The following is a 17,002-nucleotide window of genomic DNA, read 5'->3' on the forward strand; positions in this document are numbered from 1 at the left end:
GCCCTTGCCCCTATACATGCATGGCCTTCCCCATTTTCAACATCTCCCACCAAATGGAGCTTTTTTTAAGGATATTTCTTTCAATCAATTTTGTTTATGTAGAAGTTATGAAGGAAGTAGTAAAGATTCTGTAGTGACTGAATCTGCAATAGATGAAGAGGTTTTCAAGTGAAACAGGGATGGCATTTTGGATTTATTACATATATTGTACAGCACACAAAGAGCCCAGTAAATATGACTACTTATTAGCCATATTTCTGATAATGTCAATGCCTGCCTCAAATAGAATGCTTATTTCAACAGATGACTTTTCAAAACTATTTGTTTCCATTATAAGATTAAAAGTAATTAACTTCTTTTAGAATAGTAAAAGTAATATATGTCACGATTATCAAATTACATGAACTGAAAATATTTTTTTAGGTATCAGATAGAATTAGCTATGGAAAGAGAAAATGAAGGAGATTCTTCTCCACTGTACATAGAAAACATATTTTCAAAATTAAGAGGATATTCCACAGATCATTCTTAATTATGAATTTTTTGTATGATTGAATAAATTATAAATATATGTGTTTTGTTTGGATTTAGTTGTAACCACAGCAATATTTCTTATTTTCTAAGAATGAATGGAATATTTTTTACAAATACTCAATCTCATTTGAGGAGTAAAGGATTTAAAACCATATTATTGCTGTTACTTTTTAAAGTCCAGCAGTATTTTTTGTATTGTTTTAGTCTTTTTTTTTAGGTTAAGTAACATCATTAGATAATGGAAAGCAATACAGAGTAGTTTGAATTGGGTTTGAATTTCAACTCACCACTGTATAACCCTGTGTTATCTTGCATAAGTTGTGTAACCTCTTGTGACAATATCCTCAAGTATAAAATGTGTTTACTTCATATACATGTGATAAAGATTAAATACGGTAATGCATGGAAAGTCCTCCCACTTAGTATGCACTCAACAAATGTAAAGCAGTTACCATCATCAGAGTTTACAGTTGCTTTCTCATGATGAGGTGATAAGAGGTATAGCAAGATATTTTTATCTTAAGAAACTTGATAAGGGAGGGTAACAATTACTTACTCTTAATTTCTGGGAAATGTTTATATATTTAAAGCATCTACTTTGTTGAAGTTTTTTTCAAATTTAATTTTTTTCAAATGACCCTCTTAAAACTAGGACTACAGTCTCTGTCAGGCATCAGTCATGTTTTCATGCATAGTATAAAGGCAGTCTTGGAAAGTAGAATGGTTACAGAGTTACTTGAGGGAGAACTGAGAATAACAGGCTTTGGGTAAAACAGTAACTTTCAATAGAAGAGTAGTAGGGTAGGTAATAAAGTTTACAAGGTGTCTAAAAAGCCTGGAAATACAGGATAAACTTATTTTCAAATAATATATTAGTTTTCTTCTCTTTTTTTTTTTAAGATTTTTTAATTCATGAGAGACACACAGAGAAAGGCAGAGACATAGGCAGAGGGAGAAGCAGGCTCCCTGTGGGAAGCCCCATGTGGGACTCGATCCCAGGCTCACACCCTGAGCCAAAGGCAGACGCTCAACTGCTGAGCCACCCAGGCATCCCTAGCTTTATTTTCAAATAATAGGCTCAAAATGTTTTTCTTCAGATACCGTTTTAGTTGACAGTCCTCTAAATTTAAGGCAATGGATTCAATTGTTAAACTGAAGGGAAAAAAGGAAATAATAAACATATGATTTTTCTTATATTTTCAGAATTTGGGGGTATTTCATGGTATTCCTTATGGACCATGACAGGATATATATAAATTCATAGATACAAAAATAAATTCTGTTTAATTAGATATCTAACAAGGTACAGTTTTTAAACTAATGAAAGTGACTTAAAATATGGAATAAATGATAACCATACAAATAATTCAGACATAGGGATATCATACAGTAAGTAGAAAAAGAGTAAATATGTTTAGTCCAGTCAGAGCCTTGTTCACATTACTAAGTAATTAGGCCTCATACATGTATAATGATTAATACCATAAGTGGTTAAGATTATAGGAACTAGGACCAAACTGCCTGTTTTGAATCCTAGCTTTACCACTTACCAGTTCTGAAACTTTGGATAAAATTTTTTATGTTCCTCAGTATTTTCATTTACAAAATGATGGAAATAATAGGATCTACCATATAGATAGGTATCTCTTCTATTAAATCCTTGTTGGCTTATGTATCTGATTTCTTTTTTAATGCTTCCAAGATGATTGTTGCTAATCCATCAGAAAATGGAGAGGTGCTCCGTGTAATTCCATCTACCCAGACAGGAATGGCACAAGTGATTATACCTCAGGGGCAGCTTGCGGATGTGAATAGTACTCGCGGTGAGTAATCATGAGATACAGGGGATTTGAGAATTTTTAAAGAACAGATGTATATTTCAGAAAATCACCTCATGAAACTCGGCTAAAATTGATCTCTTTGGGTAAGATTGCGAACTGAATAATTAGAAAAACGTTTTTTTAGCTCAAATAAATTTCATTTTTCAACTCCTGTCTAGGTTAGCTGTCTATTTCATTTTGGAATTCAATGAAGCTGGTTGACTCTTGCTTCCTCCCAAATCACCAGTGAGCATAAAATAAATTCTTCTCGATTATAATAACAGCAATAATAACAGCAACAATAACAAGAATATAGTGCTAATAGCTACTGGAGAAATTTTTACATTTGTATTTTTATCCATATTATTGTTAGCCATGTGACTCATTACTCTTGTATTTAACTATTCTTTGCATCCTCTTTGCTCTTTTCCTCTTACCTTTTTTCCTTCAGATTCAGAAAGGAGAATCATGCTCTTCATTTTTTATTCTTTTCCTTATCTATTTGATAATATTCCTGTTCTCTTTTTTTGCTTCCTTTCCTTGTCCATGTGTTTCAGTCCCTTTTCTAACACCATAGCCACACTGTTTAATCATTCATTCAGAGCTAATGACTTAAGAGTAGACAGTTTTACCTTAGTGATATGATTCTTTGTTAGCAGTTAAAAAGTAAGGAAAAAACAATTTGCAGACAAAATGATAAACTTGGCATAGAAATGAAAAAGAGTTTTACATATTCCTATTATATTATGAAGCTATTAACATAACAATTCTACTTTGATATCCTGTCTATTCGATATAAGCTTCAAAAACTTAATTATAAAATTTTAGTAGACAGTATTATAATCTGAAATGAAACAAGTTTATTAGAGAAATTTTTAATAAAGCATTATAAGTTTTGCTGTCTTTATCTTTAGAACATATCTTGCCTTTCCTACTTCAAATGTATGAGCTCTAGTTAGTTATATTCTCATGGTCTAATTCAAGATATTGATGTTGCTTTGTTCTTGTTATTGCTGCTCAGATGTCTCTGAAGAGAAATCCAGTGATAGAAGTTTACCAACTGTAAGAGTAGATGTTCTAGCAGACAGTACCAGTAATTACACTCTTCATTCACAAGCATCCGTCACATTGCCCAAAAAGACAGTGGCGAGGTGAGTCAGTGGGAAAGAGGAGTTCATGTTTTGAAATCATCATAGAAATCTTTTTTTAATTTATCACATGTAAATTGGGCTGACTATAGAAAAAATCAGAAATTCAGGAAATAGAATAAACTATCATCAAATTATTAAGTATCTTTAATTATTTTAATGGTATCTTGGCAAGTAGGAGACTATCCTTGAATGCTACTTTTCTTCAGTGACACCTGTTATCTTTTGAAGCAATTTGAAAACATCTGAGACTGGGACACCTGGGTGGTTCAGCGGCTGAGCATCTGCCATCAACTCAGGGCATGATCTGGGGATCTGGGATCATCAAGTCCCACATTGGGCTCCTTACAGGGAGCCTGCTTCTCCCTCTGCCTATGTCTCTGCCTCTCATAAGTAAATAATAAAAATCTTAAAAAAAAAAAAAGAAAAGAAAAGAAAACATCCATTCTAGTTCCTAAAATGTTTAATGGTTCATCATCTTTTTATGCATTTAATTCCTCTGTGGTGTAAAATATTAAATGTTTTTTGTTAACATGTTTCTGTTTTTATTTTTGACAATACTGTTTATAATAATTTAGGCAACTATAGACATAAGTTTTGTATTATTTACATTCTTTTAACTATTGGTGACAATATTTAAAAATTAACGCAATATTTATGACATTTAGTCTTAGAGCTTGCCATAAAATCAAGTTAACTCTTAACAAGTCACTTGAAGATGTTTATTGGCTCATTTTTTTGTCAAATGAAAAACAATTATATAATGAGAAGACTACAAAATAAGGTTTAAGAGAGATATATAAAGCACTTAAATTTGTTGGGGTTATAGATATTTGGAGGAAGAAACTTAGGCCTTTACTTTAGCAGTTAATAAAATAGTGATATTTAAAGAAAATTATAATTAATACACCGATCAATTGTATTGTTGTTATTTCTTCTTTTGTTTTAAGCTTTTGTTTTTATTTTTTAAAGATTTTATTTATTTTTTCATGAGAGACACAGAGAGAGAGGCAGAGACACAGGCAGAGGGAGAAGCAGGCTCCGTATGGGGAGCCTGATATAGGACTTGATCCTGGGACTCTGGGATCATGCCCTGGGTAGAAGGCAGACGCTCAACTGCCAAGCCACCCAGGCATCCCTTGTTTTTTAGTAAACTCTACACCCACCTTGGGGCTTGAACTCATGACTCCCAAGATCAAGAGTCATATGCTCTTCCAACTGAGCCAGCCAGGCATGACTATTATTATAGTTTCTTATTGGTAACCTCAGTATATTGTCTTTAACATTGGATAATGAGATAAAACAATTGAATGTCATATGTGTGTTTGTGTGTGTAACTTGTAATATATATTTATTTATATTCCTCCCTTGTCCCAGAATGCTTGAAGAACCCTTTCTGGCTCCTCTCCAGCCACTTTCTTCTAACACACCTATGTGGGCCTGCCGTCTTAGGAGCTGTGAGGTGAGTTAAAAATAAACCTTACCTAGATTCACTAAATTGATAATAACTATAATGCATCCCAAAATGTCCTCTTTTAAGCACAACTTAGAGACTATATCTGTAATACCTTGTTCATGTTTATGCTAACTCTGATCTCATCTATTCTTTTATTCCATAGAGATTGTAGGCTCTGTTAAAACAGAGATCATATAAATCCCTTAGTGCTTTACTATCATTTTTTTCTCTTACAACTCTTCTATAAAACTTCACTATCATGTTTTCTGGTTTTTATCTGTTTATTTGACCATTCCTTCTACTTCTTTGTTTGAACTTATTTCTTTTTATATTCTCAGTGGAAATTCTTTAAGTTTTACTGTTTGACCTTGCCTTATTTCTCTACATTTTATCCCTTGGATAGCTGATCAACTTTGTTAACTTTCAATTCTCACTTTTATAAAAATGATTTCCAAATCTATATCACTGGTTCTTTTATTATCCCTTTGCTCTTGCCCCAGATCTCCAGCTACTTACTGAAGTTTTACTTGAATTTCAACTCAAATTTACCATATGCTAAACAAATTACCATGTCACAACTAGCTCTACTTCCTAAATTCCTTGTCTTTTTAATTCTTTGGTATTTATTATCATTACTTTTCTTAATTATTTGCTTAATTATTTATTCATTATTACATAGCATTGAGCAGGGGAAGGAGCAGAGGGAGAGGGAGAAAGAGAATCTCAGACACTCCCTGCTGAGGATGGAGCCATCTCGGGGCTCAATCCTATGACCCTGAGATTAGGACCTGAACTGAAATAAGAGTTGGATACTCAAGTGACTGAGCCACTCTGGTACCCCTGATGAGAGTTTTTAAAATCGTTGTTATAAACTTGACAGAATTCTATAAACATTAAAGCATTAGCAATTATATGGCCAAAACACATTGCTTTACAATCATGTGCATTGTGTGGTTTACCTAATGTTACAAATCTTATAAGAAACTACTTAAAACTGTCCAGCAGAATGGATCATCACCAGTGAAGGATTCTTTCTTCTCTCCTAAGCTATATCAGTAGTGAAAAACAATTTTGGTTAATGGCTAAAGGAGTGTTTTCTGCATTTTGTTTCAAAATATTGTTTAATAGGGGTGTCTGGTTGGCTCAGTCCGTTGAGTGTCTGACTTTGGCTCAAGTCATGATGTCTGGGTCCTGGGATTGAGCCCTGCATTGATCTCCACACTCAATGGGGAGTCTGCTTGTCCCTATTCCTCTCCCTCTGCCCTCTCCTCTGCTTGTGCTCTCTCAAATAATGTCTTTAAAATATGTATATATATAGGGGTGGGCAAAAAAAATAATAATAATAAAATAAAATATGTATATATATATTGTTTAATAATCCTTTTTACTTTTTGACTTTTATGTTTTTCCATAAGCATTTTTTAGGTTTGACTAATATGTACTAATTGGATAACTTTTAAAATTGTGTTAAACTTTTATCTCCTGACAGATGCCTGGTTATATTGTACTAATTCTAGAATTTTTCTTGTCATTGACAACATTATAAACTGTATTCATTTTATTTATTACAAAATGTTATAGCTGGACTTTATGTTTCTTTTTTTTTTTTTTTAAATTTGAGCTCAAAAGCTCAAGTTTTATTTTATTTATTTATTTTTTAAATTTTTATTTATTTATGATAGTCACACACACAGAGAGAAAGAGGCAGAGACACAGGCAGAGGGAGAAGCAGGCTCCATGCAGGGAGCCTGATGTGGAACTCGATCCTGGGTCTCCAGGATCACACCCTGGGCTGAAGGCAGGCGCTAAACAGCTGAGCCACCCAGGGATCCTCGTGTAATCAATATTTTGATGAAGAAATATCTAGGCTAGAAAGAAATGTGTAAGCCTAGGAGTTTTTATTTTTGTTAGGAGAAATTGGAGATAATGTATTGCTTGGCATCAGGTTATCTCTTCTTAATGTGGCCCAAAGTGCAGCCACAACAGTATTTTGATACCTTCGTTCTTGTTAAATGTATTCTTGCAGGGTGAAATTTTTTTTTTTTTTCAGGGTGAAATATTTAATAAATAAAGAAGAAAAGATTTCTAGTCCCACATCTCTGCTCTTATTCCCTTTAATGGGAAACACACTTGGAGTCAGTTTTGGGTCTGTCTGCATTTTACTGTAGAAATCACAGTTAATAGATTTTTCTCTATTGGTATAGAAAAAGCTTCCACTCTTGTTAATACCAATTTTTTTTTACATAATTTATTTATACCTTCCTTGTTTGAGGAAGAATGAAAACAGCTTACAAAAATACATAAAATATATTAGCAAGGTAGAAATTAAAATGGGAACTAAAGAATAAAGAAAAATAATAATGTAACCATAAAATGGAAGTTTATCTTAATGAACTGTATGTACACACATGTATGTATGTCCACATACACACACACTTGTCTATAAGCAACTATATTTCAAAAAGAAGCAACTCAGTTATTCTGTGTCCATTAGATAAAAGTAATTAAGTTAATTTCCATAAAATAAAACCATTAAAAAAATAAAACCATTAACTATTTTTGGTACTAAATTCAAACAATTTTCTCTCAGAGAAGGATCTTCTTAAAAAGAATTTTAATAAGCAAATTCTTTGATATCACTTAGGAGATACTAACACAATTTTCATAGGCTTTTAAAAAGATACATGTCTTATCAAAATTAATTTCAGGGCAGCCCGGGTGGCTCAGTGGTTTAGCGCCACCTTCAGCCCAGGGCGTGATCCTGGAGACCTGGGATCGAGTCCTATGTCAGGCTCCCTGCATGGAGCCTGCTTCTCCCTCTGCCTGTGTCTCTGCCCCCTCTCTCTCTCTTTGTGTGTCTCATGAATAAATAAATAAAATCTGAAAAAAAAATTTAATTTCAGCAAAAGAAAGGTAACCTAGTTAGTTACCTGTGGCTAGTTTTATGCTGACCTGATCGGATCCAGAGTTAGAACTTAAATATAAGGAAGAATGGGTATATAATGTGTTCCTCAAACCATTTTCCCTAAATATTATTTTTCAAGCAAAATTTTGATACTGATGATGTGGCCATGAGTTTGACATTATGTTCTCTAACAAATATTTAGAGAATATCTATTTGATAATGCTGGCTGAAAGTGGATCAGATATACTGATTGTAATAAGTCATTGATAGCAGAGAGAATGACATTCTCTTTTGAAAACTGATGAGCTTTTATCTTGGATAACCACTTCATTGAATTTTTTTGTACAATGAAACATATTTGCTAATAATTTTGTTATTTAATTTCTACTTCATTCAGAAAATTGGAGATTCATACCGTGGCTATTGTGTAAGTGAGACTGAATTAGAAAGTGTCCTAACATTTCATAAGCAGCAAACACAGAGTGTTTGGGGGACCCGCCAATCTCCAAGCCCAGCAAAGCCAGCTACACGCTTGATGTGGAAATCTCAGTATGTCCCATATGATGGAATTCCATTTGTCAATGCAGGTACTTTTTAAAAGAATTATTAAAAAAAAAAAAAAGAATTATTTTAAAAGGTTCAGCACAGCCATGATCCTTTGTGAAAATGTTGTTTTCCTAAAAATTTTGCACCAAATTTTCATTTTTGTGGATGATAACTGAATGTTAATTGATGAAAATGCATATTAAACTAAAAAGAAAATTGAAGTAAATATGACCAATTATTTTGTTGTGAAATTGTATTTTAGTGTATTAGAATAAATAATACTTAGATATTATGCAGATAAATAGAAAATAAAAATATTAATGGAGCCAATGTTATTAATCTAAATATGTATATCTGTTAGGTTTTTTTTTTTTTTTATTGAGTCCAGATAGTCTCTTGTCTCTTGATTCATCTTGTGGGACAAATTTATTTATTTAGTTATTTAGTTAGTTATTTAGTTATTTAGTTATTTATTTTTGTGGGACAAATTTATATTCATTTTCTATAGCTTATAGTTTATGACTCTGGAGTTACTGTATAGAATTTGTATGCAATCTGGGGTTGTGTTATATAGATTTCCAATATTAGGATTCTCCAGCATCAGATGTCCTACATATACTATTCTGAAATATTGGGCTAGTGTGTATTAAAGTGATAGAGTTTGTGAAGTTTTTTTAAGATTTTATTTTTAACTAATCTCTATATTCAATGTGGGGCTCAAACTCACAATACCCAGGTCAAGAGTTGCATGCTCCCCTGACTAAGCCAGCAAGGCTCCCTTAAAGCAGCAGAGTTTCAAACAATTTCCAGAATTTCACCGTAGGGCCAGTTATACATGAAAGAACATAAAGATAAGTGATTTATTTTAGGACTATGGGAATGCTGATTCAGCTGGAAGAGTTGCAGTCTCACCCTGGCCCTCTGAGGATATAAAAAAATATGTGAAGGAAGATGAAATAAATATAACCTCTTCTTTCTAGGTTTCATTAGTATCCTATAAAAGAAATGCAGCATTTTTCCCTTCCCTAGTTCTTTTTTTTTATTTTTTTTATTTTTTTATTTTTTTTTTAAATTTTTTTATTTATTTATTTATGATAGTCACAGAGAGAGAGAGAGGTAGAGACATAGGCAGAGGGAGAAGCAGGCTCCATGCACCGGGAGCCTGACGTGGGACTCGATCCCGGGTCTCCAGGATCGTGCCCTGGGCCAAAGGCAGGCGCCAAACCGCTGCGCCACCCAGGGATCCCCCCCTTCCCTAGTTCTAATTCCCATGTTAACTCTCCACAGGCAGCCACTACATAAATGTGGTGTGTATCTTTCCAGTCTATATTTTTATACTTTAACACACATATTTTATTTGTAATAATGTATTTTACTGTTTTGAATATTTTGAAATATTCACAAATAGTAAACTATAGACATTGTTATGTAATTTTTCACTCACCTTGCTTTCTTGAAATCTATCCACATTGATACTTTTATAGATCTTAATTTAACCAGTACATAATATTCCAGCATATGACCAAACCACTATTTTTCTACTAATGATCATAGGGTGTTTCTAATTTTCAACATTATAAGGAATTCTGTAGTCAAACCTTAACAATATATATTTTCTGTTGAAAAGTTGTAAATAAGTTGATGGTGTATGCATTTAAGTGGAATTGCTGAGTTGCAAAGTATGCCCATTTCGTCTTTACAAGATTATCTCAAATTGTTCTCTGAAGTGATTGTACAGGTCCAAAATCTCTAAAGATTTTGGGCCACTTGTATTTCAGAATTTTTGGAATGTTATACCATAATATTACAGAATACTTCCAGCAAATATTCTGTAGACCATATCACATAATCAAATACAGTAATACTTTTTGGATAGTAATACTAAGAGGAATAAATAAAAGACTATAAATAGCCCCATAAAGTTCAGGTCAAGTTTTGTAGTCTGATGGGTTCCCCAAAATTTTGTTTTCTGAACTTTTTAAATTTCAGAATTATACTTGAGGAATTGACAACTTGTACCAATTTTCACTTGTTTCAGCAATGTGTGAAAATTTCCCTTTCTTCATTTACCTTAGAGTTGCACTGTCAGACTTTAGAAATCTCTATATTCTGGAAATTTTCATATATATACATATATATCTCAAGTTAAAGGCAATATATAAAAATAATACATATATATATATGTCTCAAAGTAAAGGCAATAATATATGAAATCCCATGACTCCCCATCTATCCATCATCCAGCTTCGACAGCTATTAGCATATGGTCAATCTTACCTCATTTCCCTACCAACTTCTCCATTCCCCATCTCCAAGATAATTTTATAGCAAATTCCAGATATCCTATTGCTTTATCTATAATTACTAAAATATATTTTATATATTAAAGTATATATCTCTAAAAGATAAGAACTCTTTTATATATATATATAAAAATCACATACTTTAAATGAATTAATGGTAATTTCTTAATGTCATAAAATGTCCAATGTTCAAATTTTTTTACTTATCAAATAATGCTATTTCCAGAGGTTTGTTCAAATTCACATCCAGGGTTCACAGATTACATTTGGTTAATTTATCTCTTAAATATCTTTTCATCTAAAATTATTTCTCCTCTTTTCCTCTAGGTAGTTTATCCTGTAGAGCTTGCCATATTCTGAGTTTAGCTGGTTTCATCTCTGTACTGTAGTTAACATGTTTTTTTAAAAATCTCCTATATTTCCTGTGAACTGTTAGATCTGGAGGCTTGATTAAATAAAGATTTAATCTCCATTAGTATTTTGCAAGAATACTTCATAGGTGTGCTATGTACTTGTTATTGCTACCTATGTGCAACACCTTTTTCTGATGTTAAGATTGATTGGTGGATTCAGTTATTTAAGAACATTGTTAAATTTTTTATTTTTGCCAATCTGAAGAGTGTGAGATAGTATTTTATTGGTTAAATTTGCATTTCCATATTTACTAGTAAAGTTCAACATCTTTTTTATTGTTCATGTAATATCTTTTTTTTTTCATTCTGAATTGCCTATTCATAATCTTTACCAAGTTTTTGTTTGGTTCTTTATTTTTAAAAAATTATTTGTAGGGATCCCTGGGTGACGCAGCGGTTTGGCGCCTGCCTTTGGCCCAGGGCACGATCCTGGAGACCCGGGATCGAATCCCACATCAGGCTCCCAGTGCATGGAGCCTGCTTCTCCCTCTGCCTATGTCTCTGCTTCTCTCTCTCTCTCTCTCTGTGTGTGTGACTATCATAAATAAATAAAAAATTTAAAAAAAAAATTATTTGTAGCTCTATATTCTGCATATTAATTCTTTGTTATATGTATTATAAAATACTGTTTTTCAACTTCTTTACCTTCTAGTGTCTTTTAAATTTAAGTATTTAAAATTTATATTTAAATTTTTTTAATTTAAAATTTTAATGTTGGCTTTATCAGCACTTTTATTTCTGATTGTTTCTTATTTTATATTTGAAAAGTTTCTGTACTTGACCTAGAGTAGGGTATTTTTACTTACAGCCATAACTTATAGGGACACCTGGGTGGCTTAGTGGTTGAGCTTCTGCCTTTGGCCCAGGGCATGGTCCTGGAATCCTGGGATCGAGTTCCACGTCGGGCTTCCTGCATGGAGCCTGCTTCTCCCTCTGCCTGTGTCTCTGCCTTTCTCTCTCTCTGTCTCATGAATAAATAAATAAAATCTTTTTTTTAAAAAGCCATTACCTATATAGTTTTCACATTTACCTAATTATAGTCTATTGCTATGTAACAAATTACTCAAAACTTGATGACTGAAAACAACAAACATTTATCTCATGGTTTCTGAGTCAGGAATTAAGAGTGGCTTAGCAATGTGGTTCTGCCTCAGGTTCTGTCAGAAGAATGCAGTTAAGGTGTTGGCTTGAGCTAAATTCATTTCACCACTTGACTGGGGGAGGATCTGCTTCCTAGCTCACTCATGTGGCTTATTCCTTGTCACATGGGCCTCTCTACAGAGCTGCCTCACAGTAGACAGCAGAGTTCGCCCAGAGAAAGCAATTCAAGCAAGAGCAAAAGAGTGCCCAAGATGGAAGTCACAATCTTTTTATAACCTTGTATCAAAAATAACATCTTGTCACTTCTGCCATATTCATTAGAAGTAAGTTAATAAGTCTATCCCATGCTCAGGGGGAGGGAATTACACAAGGACATGAGTACTAGGGGGTAGGGATCATTGGGGGCCATCTTGGAGGCTGGTTGTTACATTATTTTAGTCCCCCCTTATCCGCAGTTTCACTTTCCAAGGTTTCAGTTGCCTGTTCTCAACCACAGTCTGGAAGCAGATGATCTTCCTCCTGACATATTGTCAGAGGGTCAGTAGTAGCCTAATGCTACATCACAATGCCTTCGTCATTCACCTCACTTCATCTCATCACATAGGCATTTTATCATCTCATATCATCACAAGAAGAAGAAGGGTGAGTACAGTACAATAAGATATTTTGAGAGAAAGAGAGACCTCATTCATGTAACTTTTATGACAGTATATTATTAGAATTGTTCTATTTTATTAGTTATTGTAGTGAATCTCTTCCTGTGCCTAATTTATTAAACTTCATCATAGGTATATAGGTGTAGGAAAAAACATAGTTTATATAGGGTTAAGTACTATCCATTGTTTCAGGCATTCACTGTGGGGCTTGGAATGTATCCCCCGCGGATAAGGGGGGACTACTGTATTCTAACAATACAAATAGAAATAAGGAAATAAATAATTATAAAAGGAAATAAAACTTCACATGACAATATTTACTAATAAATGTAGCTTTTGTAATTTCTATATAAAAGAGTAATAAAAATTTTATAATTAAAAAACATGTATGTAAATAATCAGTTAACATTCAGTAAATGTGGTATTTTCAGATTTCTTTCCCATAATGTACATTTGGTAAATGTAACTTTTGGTTACATTTTTATATTTAGTAAAAATAAACTTTTAAATTTGTGTGTTTATATTAGTAAGACTTACTGATGTTTTCTTTCCTTAAAGTTGTGTAACTGAAAGTGTAAATTTTAATATTGCCACCACCAAGTTATTTTTATTATAGTGTCCAGAACAGATGGATACTTAAATTAATATCAATAGTTGGTTTTGGCCCACAGGGAGTAGAGCCGTGGTAATGGAGTGTCAGTATGGGCCAAGGAGAAAAGGTTTCCAGTTAAAAAAAATCAGTGAACAAGAGAGCAGGTCTTGTCAGCTCTACAAAGCCACTTGTCCAGCCCGGTAAGCTTTATTTTTTTATTTCCTTTTTACTATGTATTTATTTTCTATTAAGTAGTATACACATTTTTATGAAGCTTAAACTGTGCCAATAAGCATACGTGAAATCTAAGTTTCCTTTTACTCCCACTCCCTATGTCTCCCTTTTTTTTTTTTTAGATTTTATTTATTTATTCATGATATAGAGAGAGGGGCAGAGACACAGGCAGAGGGAGAGGCAGGCTCCATGCCTGCAGCCTGACGCGGTACTCGATCCTGGGACTCCAGGATCACGTCCTGGGCCAAAGGCAGGAGCTAAACCACTGAGCCACCCAGGGATCCCCCCTATGTCCCTTTTTAAGGCAACATCTCTTACCAGCTTCTTAAAGATCTCTCCAAAGATATTCTGTGTATATATGCATACATATATATCCTCCTTTATACTCATAAATGTTGAAATCTCAGTAAAACTAATATTTTCTCTCCTTAAAGTTAGGTAGTAGTATACCTTCTTTCTTGCTGTGAATTCGCATTGCTTTATTTCTATTCTGAATACCTATTATGGTTATTTACCGCACAACTATTTTGTTCATACTAGAATGAATGTAATGACATATACCACTCTATGCTTTGCTTTTTTTTTTCATTCCCAGTGTACCTAAAAACTGCCTCCATATCTGTACATAAAAGGACTGATTCCTTCTTTGTTTTTATTTTAGAAATAAATAAAATCTTTAAAAATATATATGTATATAATTGACAATAACTTTATATTAGTTTCGTGGTTCCTTCTTTTTGATAGCCATAAAATATTACATTTGTGGATGAATTGTCGTTTACTAAATTAGTCCTCTGATAGATATGTAGACTCTGAAAAATATTCTTTATTATTATATACGAAGTTGCAGTTAAGGGATTTCTGAGTGGCTCAGCAGTTTAGTGCCTGCCTTCAGCCCAGAGCGTGATCCTGGACTTCCAGGATCGAGTCTCGCATCAGGCTCCCTGCATGGAGCCTGCTTCTCCCTCTGCCTGTGTCTCTGCCTCTTTCTCTCTCTGTGTCTCCTGAATAAATAAATAACATCTTGAAAAAAAAAATTGCAGCTAATAACATTGTACCTATTTGTATACTTGTACAAGTATATCATTAGAATAAGTTTGTTGAAATTGCTAGGGCAAAGGTTATATTTTGAAAATATTGACAGGTGGGATCCCTGGGTGGCGCAGCGGTTTGGCGCCTGCCTTTGGCCCAGGGCGCAATACTGGAGACCCGGGATCGAATCCCACATCGGGCTCCCGGTGCATGGAGCCTGCTTCTCCCTCTGCCTATGTCTCTGCCTCTCTCTCTCTCTCTCTCTGTGTGACTATCATAAATAAATAAAAATTAAAAAAAATAAAATAAATAAAATAAAATATTGACAGGTATTATAAAGACAGTTGCTCTACAGAGAGATTTTACCAATAATATTCATACTAGCAATGTATGATATCAACACAATAAGTTTTAGATAGACGAGGACTATAGATTTGTCATTGCTTTGGGTTTTACATTTCAGAGAACTATTCATTGCTATCCAGTATGTATCCCTTGGGGCACTCAGGTTAAGCTTAGGAAATACACTGCCTGCCTCCAGGGAACTGATAGTTTCTTGACCTTTAGAGGTGAGTTTGGGAAATTCTGGTGCCATAAGGGTAGCCATGTTCTCATCATCTGACCGCTGTGTTTCTTCTGCCTTATCATCACTGGCTGAGAATGTTTTGGTGGATCTTCCCTTCCTGAAACTACCAGAGTTCCATTATCAAGTAAATAAATAATGCTTCACATTCTGAGGAAGTGGAAGAAACATTGGCTACCACATGGAGAACTGACAGTGCAGCACATGTTCCTTCATCCTCTAGCTGCCCCGACTACTGCCTCTCTCCCTCCTGCCAGCACCCTCCTGTAACCCACAGGCATGAGTTTTTTATGGCTTCCAGAAGAGTTGAGAAGAGGCAAATCCAGAAACAAAAGTTAATATACGGGATGCCTGGGTGGCTCAGCAGTTGAGCATTTGCCTTTCGCCCAGGGCATGATCCTGGAGTCCTGGGATTGAGTCCCTTATTGGGCTCTCTGCATGAAGCCTGCTTCTCCCTCTGCCTGTGTCTCTGCCTCTCTCTATGTAGCTCTCATGAATAAATAAATAAATCTATAAAAAAGTTAATATACATAAATATCCAGATATTTTTACTGATGTAATTATTGTTAATTTGCTAATATGCACGGAGAATATGGCTTCTTTTTTCTACATAATCCTCTGAATGCTTTGTAGTTTAATTGATTTTTCTCTAAACTTTAATGCTTAAACTTCTGCTTGGTAAGTTTGATTTTCTTGACATTATATATGAAAGAATTTCTTCTTGTAAACAGGATTTATATTAAAAAGGTACAGAAGTTTCCTGAATATGGAGTTCCTACAGACCCCAAAATTGACAAGAAAATAATCCGAATGGAGCAGGAAAAAGCTTTTAACATGCTAAAGAAGAACTTGGTAGATGCTGGTGGTGTTCTTAGGTATGACATTTATATAGTTATTTTATTTTTACAAATTAATTAGCTCCATTTACAAGAATGTTTTCTGTAAGAGAAATTATAATTGTTTTCTAATTACTTTATTAAGAATGTTTTTTATGGGCAGCCTGGGTGGCTCAGCAGTTTAGCGCTGCCTTCAGCCCAGGGCGAGATCCTGGAGACCCAGTATCGAGTCCCACGTTGGCCTCCCTGCATGGAGCCTGCTTCTCACTCTGCCTGTGTCTCTGCCTCTCTCTCTACCTGTGTCTTTCATGAATAAAGAAATAAAATATTTTTTAAAAAGAATGTTTTTTTATAAGGGAATTGTCTCCCTAGTGGTTCCCTAGGTATTAAAATTTGCCACTGTATAAACCGTTGTGTTTATCAGCCAAACGTTTGGATAATGCCTACCTAATAATTATGTATACCATATGGAAGATTTTCCCCAAAATGAAAAATGCATATTTAGCAACACATATCATTATATATTTCGTACTTTGTTTCTGATACTTCTTAGGAGCCAAACTTACAGTCACCTGTATATTCTTTTTAACCCATCTTCGATTACTTATAGTAGCCAGAATTCTAAGCTCTACATAAAATTCTATTTTATACTTGTTGTGCTTCAGATTTTACATAAGAAGAAATACTAGCTTGCTTTCTTACTTTTCTTTATGTTAGTTCAGGTGAAGAACTTATAATGGGATTAAGTGCATGGATTATAGTTTTGGTAAAAAAAAAATTTGCTTTTTTTTTAAGTTTTATTTATTTATTCATGATAGACAGAGAGAGAGAGAGGCAGAGACA

The 17,002-nt window shown here is 33.8% G+C and overlaps 1 protein-coding gene across 15 annotated transcripts in view; it reads left to right on the plus strand.

Annotated features, from left to right (window-relative positions):
- CARF (calcium responsive transcription factor) overlaps positions 1-17,002 on the plus strand; it is a 97,691-nt gene that overhangs the window by 27,505 nt on the left and 53,184 nt on the right. For all 15 annotated transcript variants that reach the window (XM_038585420.1, XM_038585421.1, XM_038585419.1 and 12 more), the window contains 6 exons: positions 2,237-2,357; positions 3,376-3,505; positions 4,880-4,964; positions 8,261-8,450; positions 13,554-13,674; positions 16,055-16,198. In XM_038585420.1, the coding sequence (XP_038441348.1) occupies positions 2,237-2,357; positions 3,376-3,505; positions 4,880-4,964; positions 8,261-8,450; positions 13,554-13,674; positions 16,055-16,198 (791 nt within the window). The remainder of the gene's footprint in view (positions 1-2,236; positions 2,358-3,375; positions 3,506-4,879; positions 4,965-8,260; positions 8,451-13,553; positions 13,675-16,054; positions 16,199-17,002) is intronic.

Source organism: Canis lupus, chromosome 37 (assembly GCF_011100685.1).
Source record: "Canis lupus familiaris isolate Mischka breed German Shepherd chromosome 37, alternate assembly UU_Cfam_GSD_1.0, whole genome shotgun sequence".
Lineage (NCBI taxonomy): Eukaryota > Metazoa > Chordata > Mammalia > Carnivora > Canidae > Canis > Canis lupus.